The sequence below is a fragment of the Conger conger genome, chromosome 5 (assembly GCF_963514075.1).
Source record: "Conger conger chromosome 5, fConCon1.1, whole genome shotgun sequence".
Lineage (NCBI taxonomy): Eukaryota > Metazoa > Chordata > Actinopteri > Anguilliformes > Congridae > Conger > Conger conger.
Window position 1 is genome coordinate 59889077 of NC_083764.1, and position 21081 is coordinate 59910157.

At 40.9% G+C, this 21081-nt stretch overlaps 1 protein-coding gene across 1 annotated transcript; it reads right to left on the reverse strand.

Moving 5' to 3' along the window:
- Positions 1-256: 256 nt before the first annotated feature.
- Positions 257-20147, reverse strand: hfm1 (helicase for meiosis 1). Its single transcript, XM_061242743.1, has 38 exons — positions 20081-20147; positions 19475-19577; positions 19334-19356; positions 18215-18275; positions 17667-17938; positions 14349-14390; positions 13828-13898; positions 13599-13731; positions 13044-13195; positions 12830-12907; positions 12319-12474; positions 12004-12204; positions 11819-11907; positions 11485-11528; positions 11224-11325; positions 10272-10417; positions 10017-10111; positions 9435-9568; positions 9255-9302; positions 9090-9170; positions 8528-8619; positions 8324-8430; positions 8165-8212; positions 7628-7725; positions 7273-7407; positions 6380-6465; positions 6186-6269; positions 5862-6019; positions 5639-5742; positions 4663-4862; positions 4212-4281; positions 3813-3937; positions 3278-3360; positions 2105-2247; positions 1814-1883; positions 944-1040; positions 517-656; positions 257-393 (listed from the first exon to the last, which is right to left on the reverse strand). The coding sequence occupies exons 2-38, from the start codon at positions 19543-19545 to the stop codon at positions 327-329; spliced, it is 3906 nt and encodes a 1301-aa protein (XP_061098727.1). The 5' UTR covers positions 19546-19577; positions 20081-20147; the 3' UTR covers positions 257-326.
- Between the last annotated feature and the right edge of the window lie 934 nt (positions 20148-21081).

Genomic DNA, 21081 nt, shown 5'->3' on the forward strand with positions numbered 1-21081 from the left:
TATTTATAATTTAAAGGCTTGTCTTAGCATATGTTTTCTTTTGAGCAGAACAAGAACAAATAGATTTTGAGCCATTGTTTTTGAAGAAGCAAGTGCATTTTTATTCAGGTAAAATGAATTTTCATGCAAATAGTAACCAAGTAATAGTAATGAAGTAACCAGGTTTTATTCCAAACTGACACCTTTAACAAAACAAAGACATTCACAATGGCTGCCAATCAGCAGGGTGAACAATACATGTATTGCAGACTACAGGGAACTATATTGTGTAACATTGAAAGTTACAATGCTGTAAAGTTCAGCTCATCCAACAGTTGATAAAAGCACTAAAATATTCCTTCAAATATTCCAAGGAATGCTTCAACTTCTGAAGAGTCTTCTTTCCCCTGGAATCTGCAAATGTAATAGACATACCGTGGTCACAATACTCTCGTTAAAAAAAACATAGAATAGACAGATTATAAAAAAATAGTGAGGTATAAAGTATTTGTACACTTTAACTTCACAAACCCATACCTTCCAGAAATCCCATCACGTTCCACAGCATTTGGCTTCGAAAAGAAATTGAGTGTTCTATTCAAGGTGCCCAATTGCGATGACTTCAGTCTTGGGAAGGAGGGACTCACCCTGTTTCCATACATTTCACCGCACGTTTTCTGAGAATTAAAGAAATATATACATTTTGTATTTCTGACAAAGAATCTTTATTATGCACTCTTCCAATATGCCATTAGGGGGTGCTAAAATGCAGTAAGTGCCTCTACTCATAGCGAGCACCTTTACCAGCTGAATGACCTTAATAAACCCAGTCTTGGTAATCCAAAAGTAGGTTAAGTTTTTAAATTGAAGGATTATTTTATTTCAGTCTGGAAACATTGTATAAAAACAGGATTACAGTAGCTACTCTATAAAAGGGTACACGGTCTGTACCACAGTAACTCACAAAACCATCGTCCGATTGGCTCCAGTTATCCATTGGTTTATTTGGAATGTGACCAAGACACTGAGACTCTTGAGGTCTGACATTGGCAGAGCTCGCCCTGAAACAAAGACAAAGTAACTTATGTGCATTTTGAATGGTTTATTTGAAACAAATGTATTTTCAATTGTGTTACCATGATTTTACTGATAAAAGCTTATTCAGTATTTATGGCTACTGTTTATTTCTATATACACTCAGTGATAACTTTATTAGGTAGACCTGTACACCAGCTTGTTAATGCAAATATTTAATCAGCCAATCATATGTTATCAACTAAATGCATAAAAGCATGCAGACGTGGTCAAGAGGTTCAGCTGTTTTTCAGACCAAATGTTAGCATGGGGAGGAAATGTGATCTAAGTGACTTTGACTGTGGAATGATTGTTGGTGCCAGACAGGGTGGTTTGAGTATCTCAGAAACTGCCACTCTCCTCAGACCCACGCACAAGAGTCTGTACAGTTTGCAGAGAATGGTGCAAAAAACAAAAAATATCCAGTGAGCAGCAGTTCTGCATGCAGAAATGTTTTGTTAATGAGAGAGGTCAGAGAAGATGGGTCAGACTGGTCGAAGCGAACAGGAAGGTGACAGTAATGCAAATATCCACACATTACAGTAGTGGTATGTAGAAGAGCATCTGTGAACACATAATATATCAAACCTCTAAGTGGATAGGCTACAGCAGCAGAAGTCTCAGTCTAATAAGTCTAATAAATACATCATAAAGTGCTCACTGAGTGTATTTCTAATCTTTTATATGTTTCAAATCTTCCATTATATATTCCCTATTTAAATGTGTTACTTTACACTTTACCCTTCAGCAAGGAACTTACATATGTGATCTACTGAGCTGTGCAAAGATGGGTTTTGGCTGTTCATAAGAAGTCAATGGCGCTGAGTAATCTGTAAAAATGCACATAATCAAGGCTTCATCCAAGGTTTGAATTAGTACACACTTAAACACATGCACCAGAGCTAGAAATTAAAGTCACTTTGACAGTCAAAAGTTTGTTTTCTGTGCACTGTAATATCAACTGTTATTAATTTAATAGCATTACAGTTTCGACTCATCCTAATTGAGGATTTCTTCAGCATGAGTTTACAGGGGTCTGCTGACATAATACCTCTTTGTGTGCTGCAGTCTGTGGTCGGAGTCCTGGTGTATGAAATCTCACTGGCATTCACTAAATTGGCTTCGTCGATATCATCCCAGTCATCTACACCCAGGTCAAAGGTCACATTGAGAGCATCTGATGAGAAGCAGCCACTGTCATCGAAATGACGTGTGCCCTTTGTGTCAAAAGAAGCAGAGGACTGGCCTACAATGGTGCTGCTGAATGTCCCTTTTATGCCAGTGTCAGACTGCCTCCAAACCGGGACATCTGAAAGCAAGAACATACAAATATCAGGGCAACTGAATTACTTACAATGCAGTCGAGATAGCTAACTGCACATATTTACTTTACTTTCCACCTGCAGTGAAGGTGGCTTGTTGCCCATTGTTAGTCTTGTTCGTCAAACACACTTTACTCCGCAGACACAGGTTAAAATAAGAGAACAAGGCAAATATCAGATTACATCAGATTAACCAAATGTTTTTCTTAAAAGTGAAGCTGTACTTTGTGGCTCAGAAGCAGTTTGTACAGGTGTTTCCTCCTCAGTCAGGTCTTCCAAGTAGCTGCTATAGTCTGCAAACGCACAAACAGCAGAGGAAGTCAGGGGTATACGCATTCCTCAATCGCGATTGCACAGGATCAATCATAATGCAGTGATCAGTCTCAGGCATAACTGCCTGCTTTGCTGGCAGCAAGTGAATTAACCCAACAATCAGAGCTGAAACGGTCTTAAAATGGTCTGTCAATCACTTAATAAGTACTCTACTGTGAGTCAGCAACATAAGTCCCTGAACAGCAAGGCTTTGAGTCATGTACCATCATAATAGGGCCCTCCTGATATCTGCTGATGTGTTTCAAAATCTTCCAAGTAGTCCACATTTTCTTCTGATGTTGGGAGAAAATATTGGTTCCCTTCACACCTTCAAAACATATATACAGCTGTACATACATATGTGATTTAATATATGCATACCTGCACACTGTTTTGTGAATCAGTCCATTATTCCAGACCTGCAACTACTGCTAACAACCAAAAATCACACTTGTCTTGTTCCTACCACCACTCGATCGACTGCTGTGTTGTTTTTTTATTATAATAATAATATAAAAAAATTAAACTGGGTCTATTAGGTTGTATGTTAATGGCCTACCTTACAAACCTATGAAATGTTTCGGGTTTACCTTGGGGCAGCAGGCAGGATGTCTTTGGGCTTGTATGAGAACTGGTGCATGGCAGCAGCCCCAGGCTGGTTGCACATTTTCATCTAAAGGAAGAACTGCAGTTTACACGTACGACACTGACAACTGTCACTGTGAAGCTTTACTCAGACCTCACTCACAAGGGTGGCCAGGACATTACAGGTGGTGTGTACTGTTGAAAGATGTATCCTGGAGAAATGCAGTAATAACCCGCATAAATCAGAGCCTCATGTATGACTCACCCACTGAATTACAGCACTTTTGTTTGTTAAAATGTAAGGTTTGGTTGACTGAGAGCCATAATGCCCTAAGGATTTAGAATAGTACACAATGCGGTTTTCCTGTTAATCATCGACCATGACTGCCTGCCAGCCAACAAACCTGAAAGCCGGGACAATGGTTTTTAGGTTTTCCTGGTAGACATACAGCACTGTACAAAGATGTTCTGTTGGTTTTTAGTGCTACCGTGCCCTATGGAGGAATGAAATGCAGAGGGATAACGGTCTGCTCAACTCGCCTTCAGGCGCTTAACAGGAGTCTGCACGAGTGTCTCATTCCTGGTTCTCAGGTCTCTGAGGTAGGAAGAGAAACCGGACTCCGCATGCGAGGGCCTTTTCAACACCATGTGTACACCAACCTTACCTGTGAGAAACACAACAACGTTAATGATACATTGCAGTGCTGGCAAATTAACGGATAAGATGTACTAAAACTACGGTTTATCATATCCTGTGAATTGGCCTGGAACCAGTATATGTCAAAGCAATGAACAATAGGTAATTTGTAATTTCACATTAGAAATAAGACTTTTGTTAGTTTATTACATTGTGAATTGTTTTTTGAAACTTTTTTGACTGCTATTGCATAGCTATGTGAATGCACATTACCTTATTGCATGTACATTTCAGTTACTTACAACAGTCATGTCCACATTGGTCCTTGTTTTTACAGAAGTGGTTGCACTCTCTTTTCCCTTGATCTACGTTCTCTTTTGAAGAATCTTCAATTAAAAAAGAAGCATTACAACATTAGCATCAATGTTTTTGCTTCTTAGGTCAATTATTCCATCGGAATCAATGAAAGGACATTATCTAACAGAGCATGTATGTTTACTTAGTGTCTGTGTTATCCATACAGCCAGCTGTGTGGCTCTTCACAATAACACACGCTATGCCAAACATAATTGGAGGCGTTTACGTAAGTATCAACAAGTGATGGAACACCTATAATAATAATAACATGATTATGATGAGGCAACAGTATAATCACACTATTAAAAGTGTAGTGTAATTTGAATTGTAATGTTGAACCGTCTTACCATTGCCTAAGTGGCTGGCAGTTAGGGACTTAGCATTAGTCCTCTGTGCAGTGCCCTGTGCTTTCTGCATTGTGCCCTGTGCTTTCTGCACTGTGCTCTGTGCTCTAGGTGCTGTAGCCTGTGCGCTCTCTTCAGCACCCTGTTCTCTCTTTGCCGTAGACTGCGCGTTCTCCCAGCTGTCCGTTTCAGACGCAAAGCGCCTCGCTCCAGAGTAGAATGCGCTGTACTTCTGCTGAATGTCCAGTCCCACTTCAGGAGGAAAAGTAGGTGCAATTTGATAAATTTAATGCACACATGTTTACTTTTTCTGAAAACAAAGACAACTCATTTGTGTTAAGAACTTTTAAAATACTTTTCCACTTGCTTTGTCATTGTGGTTTCAAAGTTAACCATTCATCTCAAGACCATTTTCTGCTAATATTTTTCCATATAAGCCACAAACTACTCGGTAGTAGTAGTTGACTTGATAATGTAGTAGTAAACTTGATATTCCAGGACAACCGTCATGCATCAACATACTTTATCATAATGCCAATGCGTTGTCCATTTGTCTAGGCCAGGGGTCAGCAACCCTGGTCCTGGAGAGCCGCAGGGTGTGCTGGCTTTCGTTGTTACTTGGCATTAATTGATCAATGAAAGCCGTTGATTGCACATTTAACTCACCTCACCTGGTTTCTTGGGTCTGAATCGGTTGCTTATTTTAAGGTGGAAACGAAAGCCAGCACACCCTGCGGCTCTTCAGGACCAGGGTTGCCGACCCCTGGTCTAGGCCCACTGCCCTCAATGTGTTACAGTGCGATCACATCAATTATTAACTGTATGAGAAGCAAATACATAAAAGAAGCATTACTTGTGTACATAGGTAAAACATTAGGGTCAGCAAACACAGAACAACGCAATATGCATTTTTTTGTTTGTTTTCATGCCCCATACATCTTCTGGCCATATTATGAAGACAAAGAAAGGCTTGAATGTCTTGAATAAAAGAAAAGCATGCAAGCATGCATTGTTCCAAGACCACATACCAAATTCTGAGCTGACCAAGTTCACACTGAGCTCCTCTCCTTTGGGAGTTCTTGTGACTTCAATTTTTCTTGACCAGCTTCCAGACTTCAGCAAGAGAGAGTCTCTGAGTGAGAGGAAAACATTACACAAAGTAACTCAATTTTGTTTGAGTGTGTGTGTGTGTGTACATTGTGTGTTTGTGTGCCCTTCCCAAAGCCTTCGGAATGTTAGGACAAATCCTACGTGATGTTTTGCAGGAACACCACATTATTGTTGCAATCCCCTATAATTAGGGTGACATAATGGTGGTCAGGAGACGTTCTCTTTGACATCAGCTGCTCGTAGTTTTTCAAGTTCACTGTAACAAGGATCTCTGCTGTCGCAACACTGTATCTTGGAATCTAAAAAAGAAGACAGTAGAAGTTCAATCCAGACACAGATCATTTTCAATTATAGTCTATTTGTAGACTAAATTAAATAATGATTAATTAGAATGAACCATCAATTAGTAGTCAGAATGAACCATTAACTCTTGAACGTCCAGTGATCTTTTTTTCAATCAGTCACCTGTTCCAAACTGACTTCATACTTCGGAAGATGCTCGACAGCCTCCTTGATCTGGTTACCAAATGGCGGATGTCTGTTGACAATCTGGAAAACGTTATGCGACAACAGATGCTTGGTCTGCCCGGATTCATTTTGAAACGCACAACCGGCTGAGTAGCCAGAACATGAAGGAAACATAGTTTCTTCTCAAATACCATCTCCAGCTCTCTGGCATTCGTCTGCTGGATCTTGAGGAATGTGGTCAGTCCCGCGTTCACCATTGCGGTAGAGAGAGACAGTCCTGTGAAATGAGAGTAGCACATGGCCAGGGGGGTTTAGCCTTGTCAGATGTGCCCAGAAAATTGGGTGAGTTCACAAAACAGACAGGCATCTATAATGCAGCCCCCCCCCCCCTGTACCAGGGCACCAGCTGGCTAACCTACAAGGGCATGTCTGTTGGCTGTTTGGCATTAAACGTTGCTCATAATACACCCCAGTGTTGCAGTAGGCAGAAGGAATTAAGACGACTTGTGCTGTAAGGTCCTCTAAGGTCAATGCCACTATAACTCCACTTTGTCCTTAAAGGCCCTGTGAGGTAATAGGCTTCATTCACTTTGTACAACGAGCAGTACAGGGCCTTGAGAAGGCTGTTCAGAATCATACTCCTGTTAATGGCCCACCATTGCTATTCTAACAAGGACGATCTGGTTCAAGGCTACATTCTCTCCCTGCAGATTACTGCCTGTCCAATAAGGAGTTACAGTGACAGCGTAGCTCCACCACTGAAAATGACCAGCAGGCTTTCAGGACTGAAACTGAAATTGTTCTACTGAAAAGAGATTGTTTTGCTACACGGTCAAACACTGATGCCTGCCAGTCTCGGAGAGGATGGTTTGCTGCTTGTTTTTGCAGCTTGCTTTCATTACTGGAGGTCCGAATCTGTGATTCTCTTCGACCAAAACCTAGAATCAGGGGGTGACTGGAAAAAGCCACTGCTGCAATCTAATTTCACCCATTAAATTAACGAGGTGCAAGGAAAAATAATATTTTGAATTTTAGGACGTATAATCGTAATTTGTGGAACATCCTTTTAGTTTTTCAAACCCACCGATTTTCTCCAACTGCTTTGAGACAAATGGAGAGTTTTCCCAGAGCCTGGCCCGGAAGCACTTGGCCAAAATCAGGGTGTTCAACAGCGCAGAGAAGCTCTTCTTAGGCAGCTGCTTCAGGTACTCAAACAGGCCTGGTTCAATTAAAACCATTATCAACTTTATTTAATTAGACTAATAATGCCCTCAGGAATAACATAATACAGCAGGGCGCTTCAAAAACACAGTGTGGTATTGATACTAAACCATCTTATCCAATTTTGCTCATATCATAATATTTGCTTTAAACTGTAAGGAATGCTGTAGGCTGTTCTTCAAGGCTATTTATCGACACCAGTGGAGGAAATTCATTACATTTGCTTATACGTATTCCAATTCTGAATATTCTCCCAGTGTCCTGTGTCAATCCAAACTCTTGAACTGGGATGCTGCCAAGCTGAGCTTGAACGAGGCTGTAGAAAGAAAATGATCACAAGGTCAAGAACAGGGAGATATTTGCATAGGCAACCTGTATAAGGTACTAATGCCTTCAATTTGATGGATTAATGGGCTACAAACAGTAGGTTCAACATTAAAGTACATTGCTTATGTAAAATCTATGTAAATTGTCAGTATTTCTGAGCTTTGTGATCGATGTCTACAAAAGCAGATATTGAATAAATATTTATGAAAATTCCTGTATAAGGACAGTGTTGAAAAATGCTTTGGTTATTCATTCGTTTTTTTTTTTATCCTTTATTAGCCCTCAAGTCTTTTTCATGCAAGGCCCTTTTCATTTCATCTTCAGGGCAAACTAAGCCAAATTGAGTCTTTCTTCATTATTTCAATATTTGAAGCAGTCATCAAACATGCACTCGTCACACTGCGAGTGGGAAAGTTTCTGTGACTTACCAGTTAACTTTCATTTCATTGTTCTTTATCTTCCCCTCCATGGGGTACCTATGAATAGCACAAAAAGGCAAAAGTTAAGGAGACATAAAGTTGAGTGCTCTCTTTACCTGCAGGCAAGTGATCTTATCCTCAAGGACAATTCAAGATCCCTCCTCTAACCTGATTGTTATCCTGTTTTTATCCTTGTTCAAGGTGTTCAACGTTCGCTTCTCGTTCACTCTCAACTGAATGTCACTGAACTCCTTGCTTTTGGAGATCAGTTGGAGCTGCAAGGAACAGATTTCCCCTAAGTGCACAACTACACTTCCCCAACAATAGAAATAAATGAAGAAAAAAAATATACATGTCCTTCTATGCACCTACCAGCTCAGGTTGTGTTTCTGTTCCACACAGCAGACTGAACTGCTTCATGGTGTCAAACGCGATGTAGTATCGGGCCATAAGCTTCCCGGCTTCTGTAAGTCAGGAATGAAAGTTTTCCATTTGCAAACATGGATGTGCGCCATGGGAACATCAATCGTTCCACTGTGGAAAACCATGCGTATATGCACAGTAAATCAGCCAATCTGTTCCTCTATCACACATCGGAGTAACCCGTAACCGAAAACACACATTTTCCAAACACCTTCAGGCATATATTGCAGTTATATTCATGCAGGAGGTTATAGACCAGCGATCACAAACTCCTGTCTTGGCTGGCTGTAGTATTTGCAGGTTTTGTTCATTTCAATTAGCAGCCGGTTTAGGCCTTGAAAAGAAGGTGTGTGGACCCAAATCAGTGACTTAAATTAAGCACATAAGTGCTCAAACACACCAGCAGGACCTGACGAGTTTGAGATTCCTCTTCTAGAAACTTCTAATGGACCAACAAAACACAAAGACAAAGCACAGATCTATTTAACAAGCACAATAAAAGGCCATTCACCAGTAGGCTTGAAGTTGATATCTTCATCCATAGTGATCAGGCCTATGGCTGCCAGTTCATTCAGGTTCTTCAGACAGAGCTCTAAAAGGAGATTAGATGCATATACTCATTCAATTCCACCGGTAATACCAACAAAAATAAGTGAGCCACCCTTCCACATCAAACCTTGGAGTTTCATTTCAATTCCAGCTCTGTCCAGGTCAGATGGGAAACCTAGAAAAGGAGAATTTGCTCAATCACTTATATGCAATAACACGTATACAAGTGAAAGCTCTCACGGTGAACAGCTGTGCTGTTACATCATTATATCATCCAAAGCAGGCAGTGGGCAGGACCATAGCTCACCGTAATGTCTGGGGTTCTTCAGAGCTCGGATGTAAAGGAACGTGGAGCGAACCCAGTCCAAGGCCACATTCACGTCGGAGATAGTGTGGAGAACGATCTCCGCGTTTAAGTGCTCCACAAGGTGTGTGTGCAGGCTGGAGCGCAAAGGCCATGCAAAGACTCAATACATCATCACCAAGTGAAATAGCAAACGGTGAGATACACACATGCACATCAGCACATCCTGTAATTCAATACATAGTAAAGAAATGACTATATTCTATAAGTATTACTATAATTACTGCACATTTTGCATTGGTGAACCATATATCCTATACTTGTTATGAACTGAATTAATTATTAGATAGTTTGGTTAAAAGTGCAGACCCCATTACATAATCTGTGATTCATGCACAGATACTGAGATATTTTAATACACTTTTTTTTGATTTGTTCGCAGATTTTTCTAACAAAGAGTTGAGGACCAAACTACAGAAAGCATTCCAACTGATGATGGCTCTTTTTTTTTTTTCCCTGCTATTATTATACAGAATACACCGATCAAAACGCCATTATCCTTCCCCGAAATGAGCATAAGCGCACCTGCTCTCGATGGTTTCAGCCCCGCTCATTAACCGTGTGTATTTGTCTTTTGTCTGGGACCTGGTCATGATCACTGCAGTTGCTGATGTGTCAAACTAAAAAAAACAAACCATATTTTCAAAACACATGTAAATAAATCATTACTGATGTGCTTCGAAATAGGTATTCACTGATGTTGACTTCGGACAACAAAAACGGTGTACCAGATGGATGTGATAAAAAATTTTTTAAATACCCACATTGTACATGCATTACCTGGGGTCGGCCTGCTCGTCCAATCATCTGCAACATGTCAGTCTCGCTGTACTCCTCACACGACCCTCCCACGTAGTGCATGGTGGACTTGATCACCACGAGGTGAGCGGGTAAGTTCACTCCCATCGCTAACGTGCTGGTCGTAACTGGATCACAACAAAACCAACAACTGATTTCTGCATTAACTTAGAGCGATCGTAAGATTCTGCCTCGAGCTTGGCGACGTTTTTGACAGTACACTGCGGTTGAAGTAAATTACTTCTCAGAGCTTATTCCTCCACAGACACAAACACATAAATCAAGCCTTTAAGTCTTTACACAGCCGCAATGACAGGCATAAATTCTACAATTTAATCCACAGACCGTTCCTTTTTTGACACGATAAAATTGTCCTATTGGGAGCCTCCTCACTTCGTATTTGTAGAGCGAACGGTCACAGAAAATCTGAGAACACTACTTAATGTTATTGTAGTGCTCATCAAGGAGCACCCATCTACTTCTACCTTCTAATAATGTCTACATTTTGGTTTGACACTCATGCAAGCAAATCAAAAATGTTGAGGGAGAAAGCTCAGTAATATTTTCAAAAACAGGCAAATCATTTCAGGCTGTTTTTTCCTGGTGGCAGATGGTTGTACAGACTCCAGCCCATCAATAGATGGTAAATGGTAAATGGTTGGCATTTATATAGCGCCTTTATCCAAAGCGCTGTACAATTAATGCTTCTCATTCACCCATTCATAGACACACTCACACACCGACAGCGATTGACTGCCATGCAAGGCACAAACCAGCTCGTCAGGAGCATTTGGGGGTTAGGTGTCTTGCTCAGGGACACTTCGACACGGCCAGACAACCCTCCGACTGCCAGACGACTGCTCTTACTGCCTGAGCCATGTCGCCCCATAGATAGATAACACAGACTCCTCATAGTGGAGAAAGTGAAACTCACAAAGTACTGGTAGGTCTCCGACTGTGAAAGCGTCTTCAATTAATTTTCTGTCCGACACTTCGACCCCAGCGTGATGGAAACCAACTCCATACATCACCAAATCTGGAACACGCGAAAAAACATGCTAAAAACCTGAACGTAAACATTCATCTTTACAGCCTGGCTTTGTATGTTTTTAATAGCTGCATAATACACCTGTGTAGACACATTTCTGAGCACGTTGACAAATCATTGCCAAGCAAATTTCAAGAAGGCACAAACCTCTCAGTTTAGAATCATGCAGAGAGTTTGTATACTGCATCAACCTAGAATAAAGAAATTTATTTTTGTTAAATAAAAAGGACATGTACTATCAGAATAAATTTGTGAAGAACAGAAGCTTACATATACTATTATTATGCAGTTCAGCAATACAACCTGTTCAAAAAAAGCTGGTGAAAAAATATCCATCATGTTACATAAATAGACAAGCATTTTATTGGTTGTATTCACAATACAAGTTAAACTGCAGTGAAATATTCCTAGAGCAGAAGTGTAAGTGTTTGTGCCAAAACAAAGTGGTAAAAATCCAGGGAAGGGCAGGAAGTGGAATGACCTCTGCCTGTGTTCGGCGCTCATGATGAAGCGGGCGTCTTTGGCGAGCACTGTGGCAGACTGCTGCACCCCTTTCCTCGTGGAGCAGAACTGCAGGGGGCGACAGAGAGCGACCGTTACAACAGCTCTCCTCGTCCTCCCTGCTGCCACGGCCTGTCCTCCACCCGAAAGAGCCGCGATACTCGCCACGAGTGTGGGCTTGTCTTCAGAGTAGGTCTGGATGACGGTGGCCATTTTGTAGTTGAGGGACAGGTCGAACTTGAACTCGGTCTGCGTGGTGCCGCAGGGGAAGCCCAGCACCACCTTCCTCAGCTTCACTGGCCTGAACGTCTCATCCATCTCCAGACAGGTGGCCGGACCCTTCCCGTCCGAGAGCCAATCGGCTATCTGCAGAGCAAATATTAACCTTCACGCGATTTGAGCAAAGACACGTGACTGTGCAGATTTTAATGGACAGTACAGGTTGATTTGGACTGTGCTGTAATGCTGGCAGGAACTCACGTCAGAAATGTTTGGAATGGTCGCTGAAACCACCACAAATCTCATGGCGAGTTTGGGGTCGGGGTTTTCAGCAGAGCGGTAGGTATGCATCGTTTTCATCCTGCTGACGACGACCTCAAGCGTCGCACCACGGGTTGTGTCCTTCACCACGTGGACCTGAGAGGTTCACAGGCATGTGTAAAACTACAAAAGGATGTACTGGCATGGTACCAAGTTATAGTTCAATAAAGTCAAGTCTTACAATGTACTTACCATTACATGTCATTTGGCAGATGCTTTTATCCAAAGCGACGTACAGTTGATTAGACTAAGCAGGAGACAACCCTCCCCTGGAGCAATGCAGGGTTAAGAGCCTTGCTCAAGGGCCCAACGGCTGCGTGGATCTTATTGTGGCTACACCTGGGATCGAACCACCGACCTTGCGGGTCCCAGTCATGTACCTTAACCACTACGCTACAGACCCCCCTATACTTACCGCACAAGCAATCAACGGATGTGTTCAAATGCTTACCTCGTCAATGAGGAAGAGCCGGACCAGCTGAACCAGACAGTTATCCCTCCACTTCCTGGTCATGCTGTCCCACTTTTCCTGGGGAGGAGCGGGGAAAGATTGCCACAGATCCTCAGGGGAGTGAAACGCTTACTGCCTGTACAGCAGCCGGGTTTTGGCTGCTCTCATCCAGCTAAGCCACCAAGAATGAGTGCTAGTCGAAAGTGTCACTCACTGGTGTAGTCATGATGAGATGAGCATCTTGAATCTCAAAGAAGTCCTCGATCTCTGTATCTCCTGTCAGCTCCTTACAGCTCAGCCCCAAAGGCCCAAATTTCTGCTTCCAATTTTCATACCGCTGACTGCAAAGGGCTTTAATTGGTGCCACTAAAAGAATATCAAAGGCTTTTCAGTCAAGCTATTTATATCAAGGATCTACAAAGGAATCCCATGTTTCATGGAATCTATATTTATAGGCCACAGGCAGACAACAGACTAATGGTTTACTGATTTTACATGTTTTTTCCCTCACCAATAGACTATATGTTATCTTAAATGTTCAAGTAACAAAGATATAAAGGTGTTGTCCAAAGTCACGAGTCAGTATAGCAGAAAGATAAATCAGCATTCTGAGCCAGACCGGTCTACCCAGAAAACTGCACATTTTGCCCTGAATGTTGAATAAACATCTCCAGTGAATGTCCTATTTTACTTATACGACAGTACCTATTCACGTCGTGCCAATATTCATGAAAAACCATGTAGTGCTTGAGGTTAAATGAGCACGTACTGTAGACAATCTTGATATTCTGCCAGGGTGAAGGGGCTTCCATCAGCAACCGAATTATTGCCAATTCAAAGAGCACTGTTTTTCCCGAGCCAGTGGGTGCACAAGCCACAAAGTTTTTGCCTGTGTAAAGAACCTGCAAAAACGTTACATTCAACAGTCAATATATACTCAGACATTTTGAGTTTAATGACGTCTGAGTTTAAAGTCTCAATAAAAGATGCCTCCTTACGTCATCCAGGGCTTTCGACTGAACGTAATTGAAGTAGGGAAACTCATTGAAGACGGATCTGAATTGTGCAGCTGTGTGAACCATATTAAGGCTTAAATTTGCATTTGTTCAATGCCTTCAACCTTTAAAACATGGCGTTATGCCAGTTACCTGCGCAATCAATTAAAAAAAGAGAAAATAATGAATAATAAAAAATCCAAGGAAGAACACCAAAACCAAGGCCTAGGTTTATTTTACAGTTAAATATAAAATGCATACACTGGCACCAATAAATTAAAGACAGTGGTGACACTGGTAAAACTGTGATGAGGCCTATGGTTTGGACAGATTTGCCACACTGAATATGAAAATGGCCCTACAGGGCCAGTACGAAAGTGTAAAAAATCAGAACTCCAATTCAATATACAGTATATACGAATATGCCGCAACATACTGTACACAAAGATGATTTAAGAAATGTGACATATTATTTAGCTGCAATAAACAAAAGCTCATAACAAAAGCTCATAGCAATAGGATACGGATTTCAGTGACCGGACGAAGAATTCCTGACCCTGTTCCACCTGTAATTAAAACAGTCATCAATAAATAATCAATCTCTAACTGAGTTTACAACAGTTATGTGATTCCAAATCATAACCACACTGGCTACAAGACCACTTGTGGCCAATGTTCTAATAAGGATCTAGAAAGGATACAATGACAATGAGGTTCAAGTCAGCTACCTCGTTGTCACTGAAGGCAAAAAGTACCCAAAACAATCAGTACAGGCCTGGCAGAGCATCACCAGGGAAGATACCCAAGTTACATGTCTATGCGTTACAGATCCAAGCAGTCATTGCATGCAAAGGATATCCAACCAAGTATGAAAAATGAATGCTGTACTATTCTACATTATGCTAAACTATCCAATATCTTTGATGCCAGAAAATGCGGGGGGAGGGACTATGTACAAAAGGTTCTACATTTCTAAACAGTTAATCCGATACGGATGAAAATACCCTGAAATTAAGTCTGCACTTCAACCTCATTGTCATTGTGCCCTTTCAAACTGAAAGTGTACGGAACCAAAATAACAAAAAATGTGTCACTGTCCAATTAATTATGGTGTTCACTGTATATGCCAATGCCACAATGGCTTGAAGAACCCATATTGTTTGCACTGACGTATCGGCTTCTCATGCTTGTGTGAATGAGGCCACACTGTTCAAACTGAGTGAAAATAGAACGCTACAGTTACAAGCGCTGGTATCATCAAAATCGTCTTTTAGAGCAAAACTTGTACCTCTCGCCAACCAAACCGAAAGCCTACGAATTCTAAATTTCTAATTGTAGAATGTAGTTTATTCCAGTTTTGACATAAATATAACAGTATTTATAATTGCAATGTCGCAATGTTTACATGGGGTTACTTTTACAATAAGGGAACTGAAAGTTCCTTATGAGTTCAAGCCTGGAGCAGTCACCAAAAAGTCTTCAATAATCATATTCATTGTAATGAAACAGGGAGCTTATTTCTGTCTGTCTATTGCGACACCATCAAACAAGTTGCAGCTCTGACTAAAGATACTTTTGAGTGAGATGACAAAAGTTGTGTGCTATGATAAGGCTTCCCTTTTACGGTTTAAACAGGAAATGTGAACTGTAAACGGAAGGAAAGGGAGGAAAGTGGGTGATGATCACCTTAGCTACAACACGTTGGGTCTCTCGGGTATTCAGACAGATGAAAGAGACTGTTTGTTTGTGCCACGGTGTTGCTCTCAAATGGCGAGGTCTAATTAGAACCTTGTTTCATCACACTGAATATGAGTATAGAACCCTTTTGGTCACTTCTCAATGCGTGAATTCATATACCTTCAATACATTTTTGTGTAAGATTTTGCTCTAAAGGATAACCACTAGGCACTATGATTTTACAATTACAAGCATTTGTAATTGTCAGATACCTATCAACAGTACTAGGTATTCAGCACCTACTGTTGTTGCTGTGGTTCAGAAAATTTGTACTGCTATTGTTTTGCCTTATAGTCTATTGATAAAAATAAAGAAAATCAGGTCATTAAACCATACCCTATTAATGTATCGAGCTACAGTGATCTGCAATGCTTAGAAATAATGGGAGCATATACACTCAGGATTCTGGATTAGTATGCTTCTCAGAAATTGTGCCATCTGCTGGACTACAGTGCATTGTAACTTGGGTGCTTAACTATATGGGTCAGGCATACTATATGCTTGCTTAGCGCACTCCAACCCAGGATAAGATGGTGTAAATGATGATTTGACATGAAAGCATACCATGCCTGACGCATATACCACACCATTGCAGCTAGCAGGCATACAGTTACAGCACTACTGTATGCCTGCTAGCTGCAACCCACACACACATGTACGGTATGCTACAAATCGCAGGTTCTGTCATGGGAAGAATACTCTTCATAACGGATTTATATCCAGAGCTCTTATCCAGAGTGACATACAAGAAAGTGCATACCCATAACCAGAAACAAGTGCGCTGAAAAACATTAGAGGGAAGTACAGTTACAAGTGCTAAGAATACAACAAAGAAAAGCACTTGGGCCTTGTAGATTAATCTGACAATATATTATATCTATAAAACTATAAATCTATTATACAACACAATGCAAAATAATGATGTTCACTAATATCACAACAAACTAAAAGCATCAGCATCAGAAAATGAATGATTGGAAATCAGATCAATACAAAATCTCAGGTACAGTTATTTTCACACATTCACCTGCGTGACCTTTTTATAGAACTGTGGGATATAGAGCAGCTTTTAATAATAGCTTTATGGTCTTTGTTGCATGAAAAGGGCATGAAACAAAAAAAACTCTTCCCTTAGGGGAAACCTTGAACATCAGTGAGCCATGGGTTTAAAACAAGGTAAACTAAAACCATTTTTTGAAGCTCATTTGCTGGTCTTGTTGAGAAACAGTGCTCACCAGTACCAGGGCGGTTGGCTCCAATGTAGGTGTTTCAGCCACCCCCATTCAATGTAAATCAATGGTAACACCATGGTAACAATCTAAAAGTCAAAAATTTTTCCCACAAGGAAATGTAGTCACAATGGGTGTTTTTATTTTTTATCCAAATGTGCCGATTTGTAAAGTAATTGTGTTGTTAGGACAATATAGTAATACTTTGTGTATGAATAAGGGACAGTGTGCCTTGTCTGCTGAGTTACTGTATCTCATGCACTCAGTAGACGAGACGCACTTGGCTGCGCACTTCATGCCCATATAAGGGCCCCCCGTTTCCCTGTCTCAGGCTCCAATCTGTACAACATGGCGGCGCCCTAAACCTGCACGTCCACAATTGCAAAACCGCTTTTCACAAGCGCATGGATAGTCAGTGGGTGACATCACAGACACTTGGTCCATATTTTTTTTCTACAGTCTATGGTTTAAAACTTCAATTTGTTAGCTGGCTGTTCTTCAAATGATTCAGGTTTCTGAAGTTCTGACACTGCTTGCCGCTGGCTGCAGCTTAGTCTTCACTGGATGAGATCAGAAAAGACAGCGGCCGCTGAAAACAGAGGCCAACAGGCCACAGTATCCAACGCTATCAAATAAATTGAAGATGATGACCAGGGGGCAGGAGACACAAACAGCATAACAGATTCTCGGAGATCTTGTACTCCTGCAGTAGCGAAAAAATCAAACTTTGGTGCATGTAGTTGGCAGGCCATTAAAATAATTACTTCATGCACTGAAAACCTGATGTCACCTCCGATTCCTCACACAAACACACAGAGTAAGAGCAACTGCAGAGGGACGCGGTTCGTTGGACGGAGCCACTGGGTGGAGCCTTACCTTGTATATTAAGGGGTTGAGGTGTCAGGGGAAGGATGTGGGCTTTTTTTGCATGCTGGTTGTGTTTTAACGTTGGACGGTGGTGTGCACGGAGCAGACCTGAGCCTGTCAAAGAACTGGGGGCGGTATGGGTGGATGTGATGAATGGATCTTCTGTCTCTTTTGAAACCTGCCCATTGAAACAGGCATTTGTTCGGAATGTTCTTTGACTTAGTGCACCGTTGCCATGGTCACCACTTTCTGAGACCGTCCTTGGAGGGGGTTTAAATAAACTGAAAAATGGAGGGAAAGGCAGTCTAGGTCAGGTCATTTATCACAATGATTGTATTATTTTTTGATAACTAGTCTTAGTGGTACACTATGCTTTGAGATAGATTGTTCAACATTTGCAAAAATCAAAATGATCATGAGGCGTAATTTTGTCGTGGATGCTTTGCTACATTATTTGTTATCTTGATGTACCCTCAAGGAACTATGCTAATGCTAGGAACAAAATATGCCAAGACAGTAAAGTTTGGATTATACTACATTCTACAGTTCTGGGATACCTTCTCCTGAACTGTGAGCTTTCTCCACTGTTTTTGGTAAAGACTGAAGGGAAAGGATTCCCTTTATATAGGTGATTTGAGTCTTGAGGTGGGTCCGTATCATTTCCAGCCTTGCCCAAGAGATCTTGAGTCCAGTGGCAGGGCCCTTCCTGTACAGGTGACCCATCTGCTGCATTGAAATTTACAACATCCCCTCTTTGCTTTAGAAGACTGTTGCTCCTATATTCTCTTTTCAAAGGAGATAAAGATGTCTTTGACCTCCCATGAGAATCTGTAAAAGAATGGGACAACACAGAAACAGGAACTACAGTCATTCAACACTGTGAAGTACCATAAGGGTGGAGATATGTAAAACTCAAAAAGCTCTCTGTATATACAGATGTCTCTGTGCGCCCCCTTAAAATTGTAGACCAAAGCCAGGCCTTTTGAGGACAACCAAGCCCCCTTCCCCCACTGCAACACCCCTCCTTACAATTAGCCATTACTCTGCCCAGAGATAGAGGGCCACAGTTGCCATTTTAGCTGGTTAACTGTAAAGTGAAGCTCTGTCCAGCCTGAAAGCGAAAGAGGCATTTTGGCCACTGCCATTATCTTCAGTTGGCTAGGATGGCAAATTGCGCTGCAAACAACTGTGCTAGCCTGCACACTTTAACTGTTAATGGCTAACTTGTTAACTAAAGGCTACGTCACCCTTTAGCCTACTAGCATGTGGCAGCTAAGCAATGTCACCTACATCACCCTCTGTTTGAACAAGGTTAGAACTTAGTGGTAGCTAGCAGCACCAATTTCAAGGGACACAAGCTTCTCTGTTAACTCCTCAGTTGATAGCACTGAGGAACCAAAAGCCAAAAATCCTGATGCCAATTTATCTTTTTTAATCTACATAGGAGAAAATAGTGTAATTAGGCTGACAGAAAACGATGTCAGTGATAAAGAGCTGGAACACATTGAATTAAAAACATTTAACAGAATAGAAATTGTATTGTGTTTTTATGAGTTTCAAACCTGAGAAGCGTGTTGGATATCACTTTATAGGCAACTTAGAGAAAGAACAAATAGATTTGATTTCACTGTGAAATCTTGCATTGCTGGTATTTCAGACTGATATAGGTGGCTCACCTTGCTTCTGACAGAGTGGTTTCCTATGGAAAGGGAAGTAACAAAGCAAAATTAATCTACATTACACTCAGAATACAAACAGATATGAGAGTCACAGTGTTGTATTGACATAATTTCCTTTCCTTGAAAAGATATACTCACACTTTATGGATAACAGGTCTTTCAAAAAACAGACTATCCAAAGGTAATGTGGGATCTTCTGGGTCAAACATGTTTTCCGTTGATTTTACATCAGTTGAGGCAACTATGAAAGAAGATGAAAGGAATTCTATCAAATCATTTGCAGAATATTTCATGTTTGCCCACCCCCCGTCATTTTATGACGTAAAATGATCTCGCTGGCTAGGTAAAAAATATAATTAAAATTAAAACAGGCTTGGTTAATCAAGTCAACGACCATCCTAGATACAGCCTGTCAGTAGGGAAACGAAAGTACAATAACATTTTTACTTTCCCAGGTTTTGTCCTAGCTACATGAATGGGACTGTAGCATCTTTAGAGTAAATTGATAACATTAATATTGGTAGGCCTCAGTATCGTAAGATAGCTATGAAAGTAGCTAGCTAACGTTAGCTAAATAACTAGTTCGTCTTCTGACTAACATTATCTCGTCGTAGCTTTTGGGATTGTATTTCCTTCTAACCTGTGGTAATACTTATTACATATTTTATCAGAACACATTACTAAAACACACATTATTATTTATATAGATATGCAAATTATTTGAACAAACTACGGAACTCTGACTTTTTCAGATCGGTTGTCATTGTTCCCCCACAGTCGCCTGTTAATCTCTGCAGTCACGGGGGGCACGAGGCCCTGGCCACGCTCCAGGCATAATCTTGGAATTGTATCCAGTAAAGAGCATTTACGAACAACTGCATGGGTTCTTTATTATGAGCGCATTCTTACCATAAAACATTTGGATATTACGATAATCAGGCGACCAAAGTAATGTTAGTACTACTGATTGCCCATCACAGCAGAACCACTTGTGACAATTATACTATACATGATGTAAAATTAAACGTTAGAAAATCTCAATTATATAACTCGCATATAGCCTCACACAGAGTGACGAATATTACATGGTCAGTAGGCCTTGGGGGGTCTTTGTACATTTACTCACTGGAGGCTTGGCGTTAATGCATTGCTTTCTATAATATGACCTAACGTTACCTAGGACGCATCGAAGTCACAGATTAAGCGTGTTCAATTAAGATATACTTTGAAATTACTTGTAATGATCAGACAGGTACATGTCCAATGTAATGTTGAATTGGTTGTTTTAAAATACAAAACATAGGCTTCTTGTCAACTGCTTTCTTATGAAGGGAGTGGATGTTATTTTACCCTGCTGCCAGGGCACAAGGGAAATTTGTTTGTCAAGGTGGGGAATATTGCAGCAGGAATTTCATAGCCTACCTACCTATTGCACAGCTTAATGTAAGTGTTGCCATGGCAGCCCCGCTGGCAATAACATGACACCACTCTCATTGTTCCAGTTAAGATTAAATTATTCATTTTAGCTAGTTATTGCAGGCTTGATGAAAACAGTTACATGAATGATTATTTCTGCAACATTTAAACATTTCCACAGTTTCACCAACAGTTAAATATCAGTTTGGTGAAACTGCGTTTTTTCCCATCACTTACGGTCGTTCACCTAAGCAATAATTGCAATGCGGCCCAAAATGTGATTTCATGTTGGTTTGCTACTGAGTGGCATACAAGACCCCGCTAGCTTG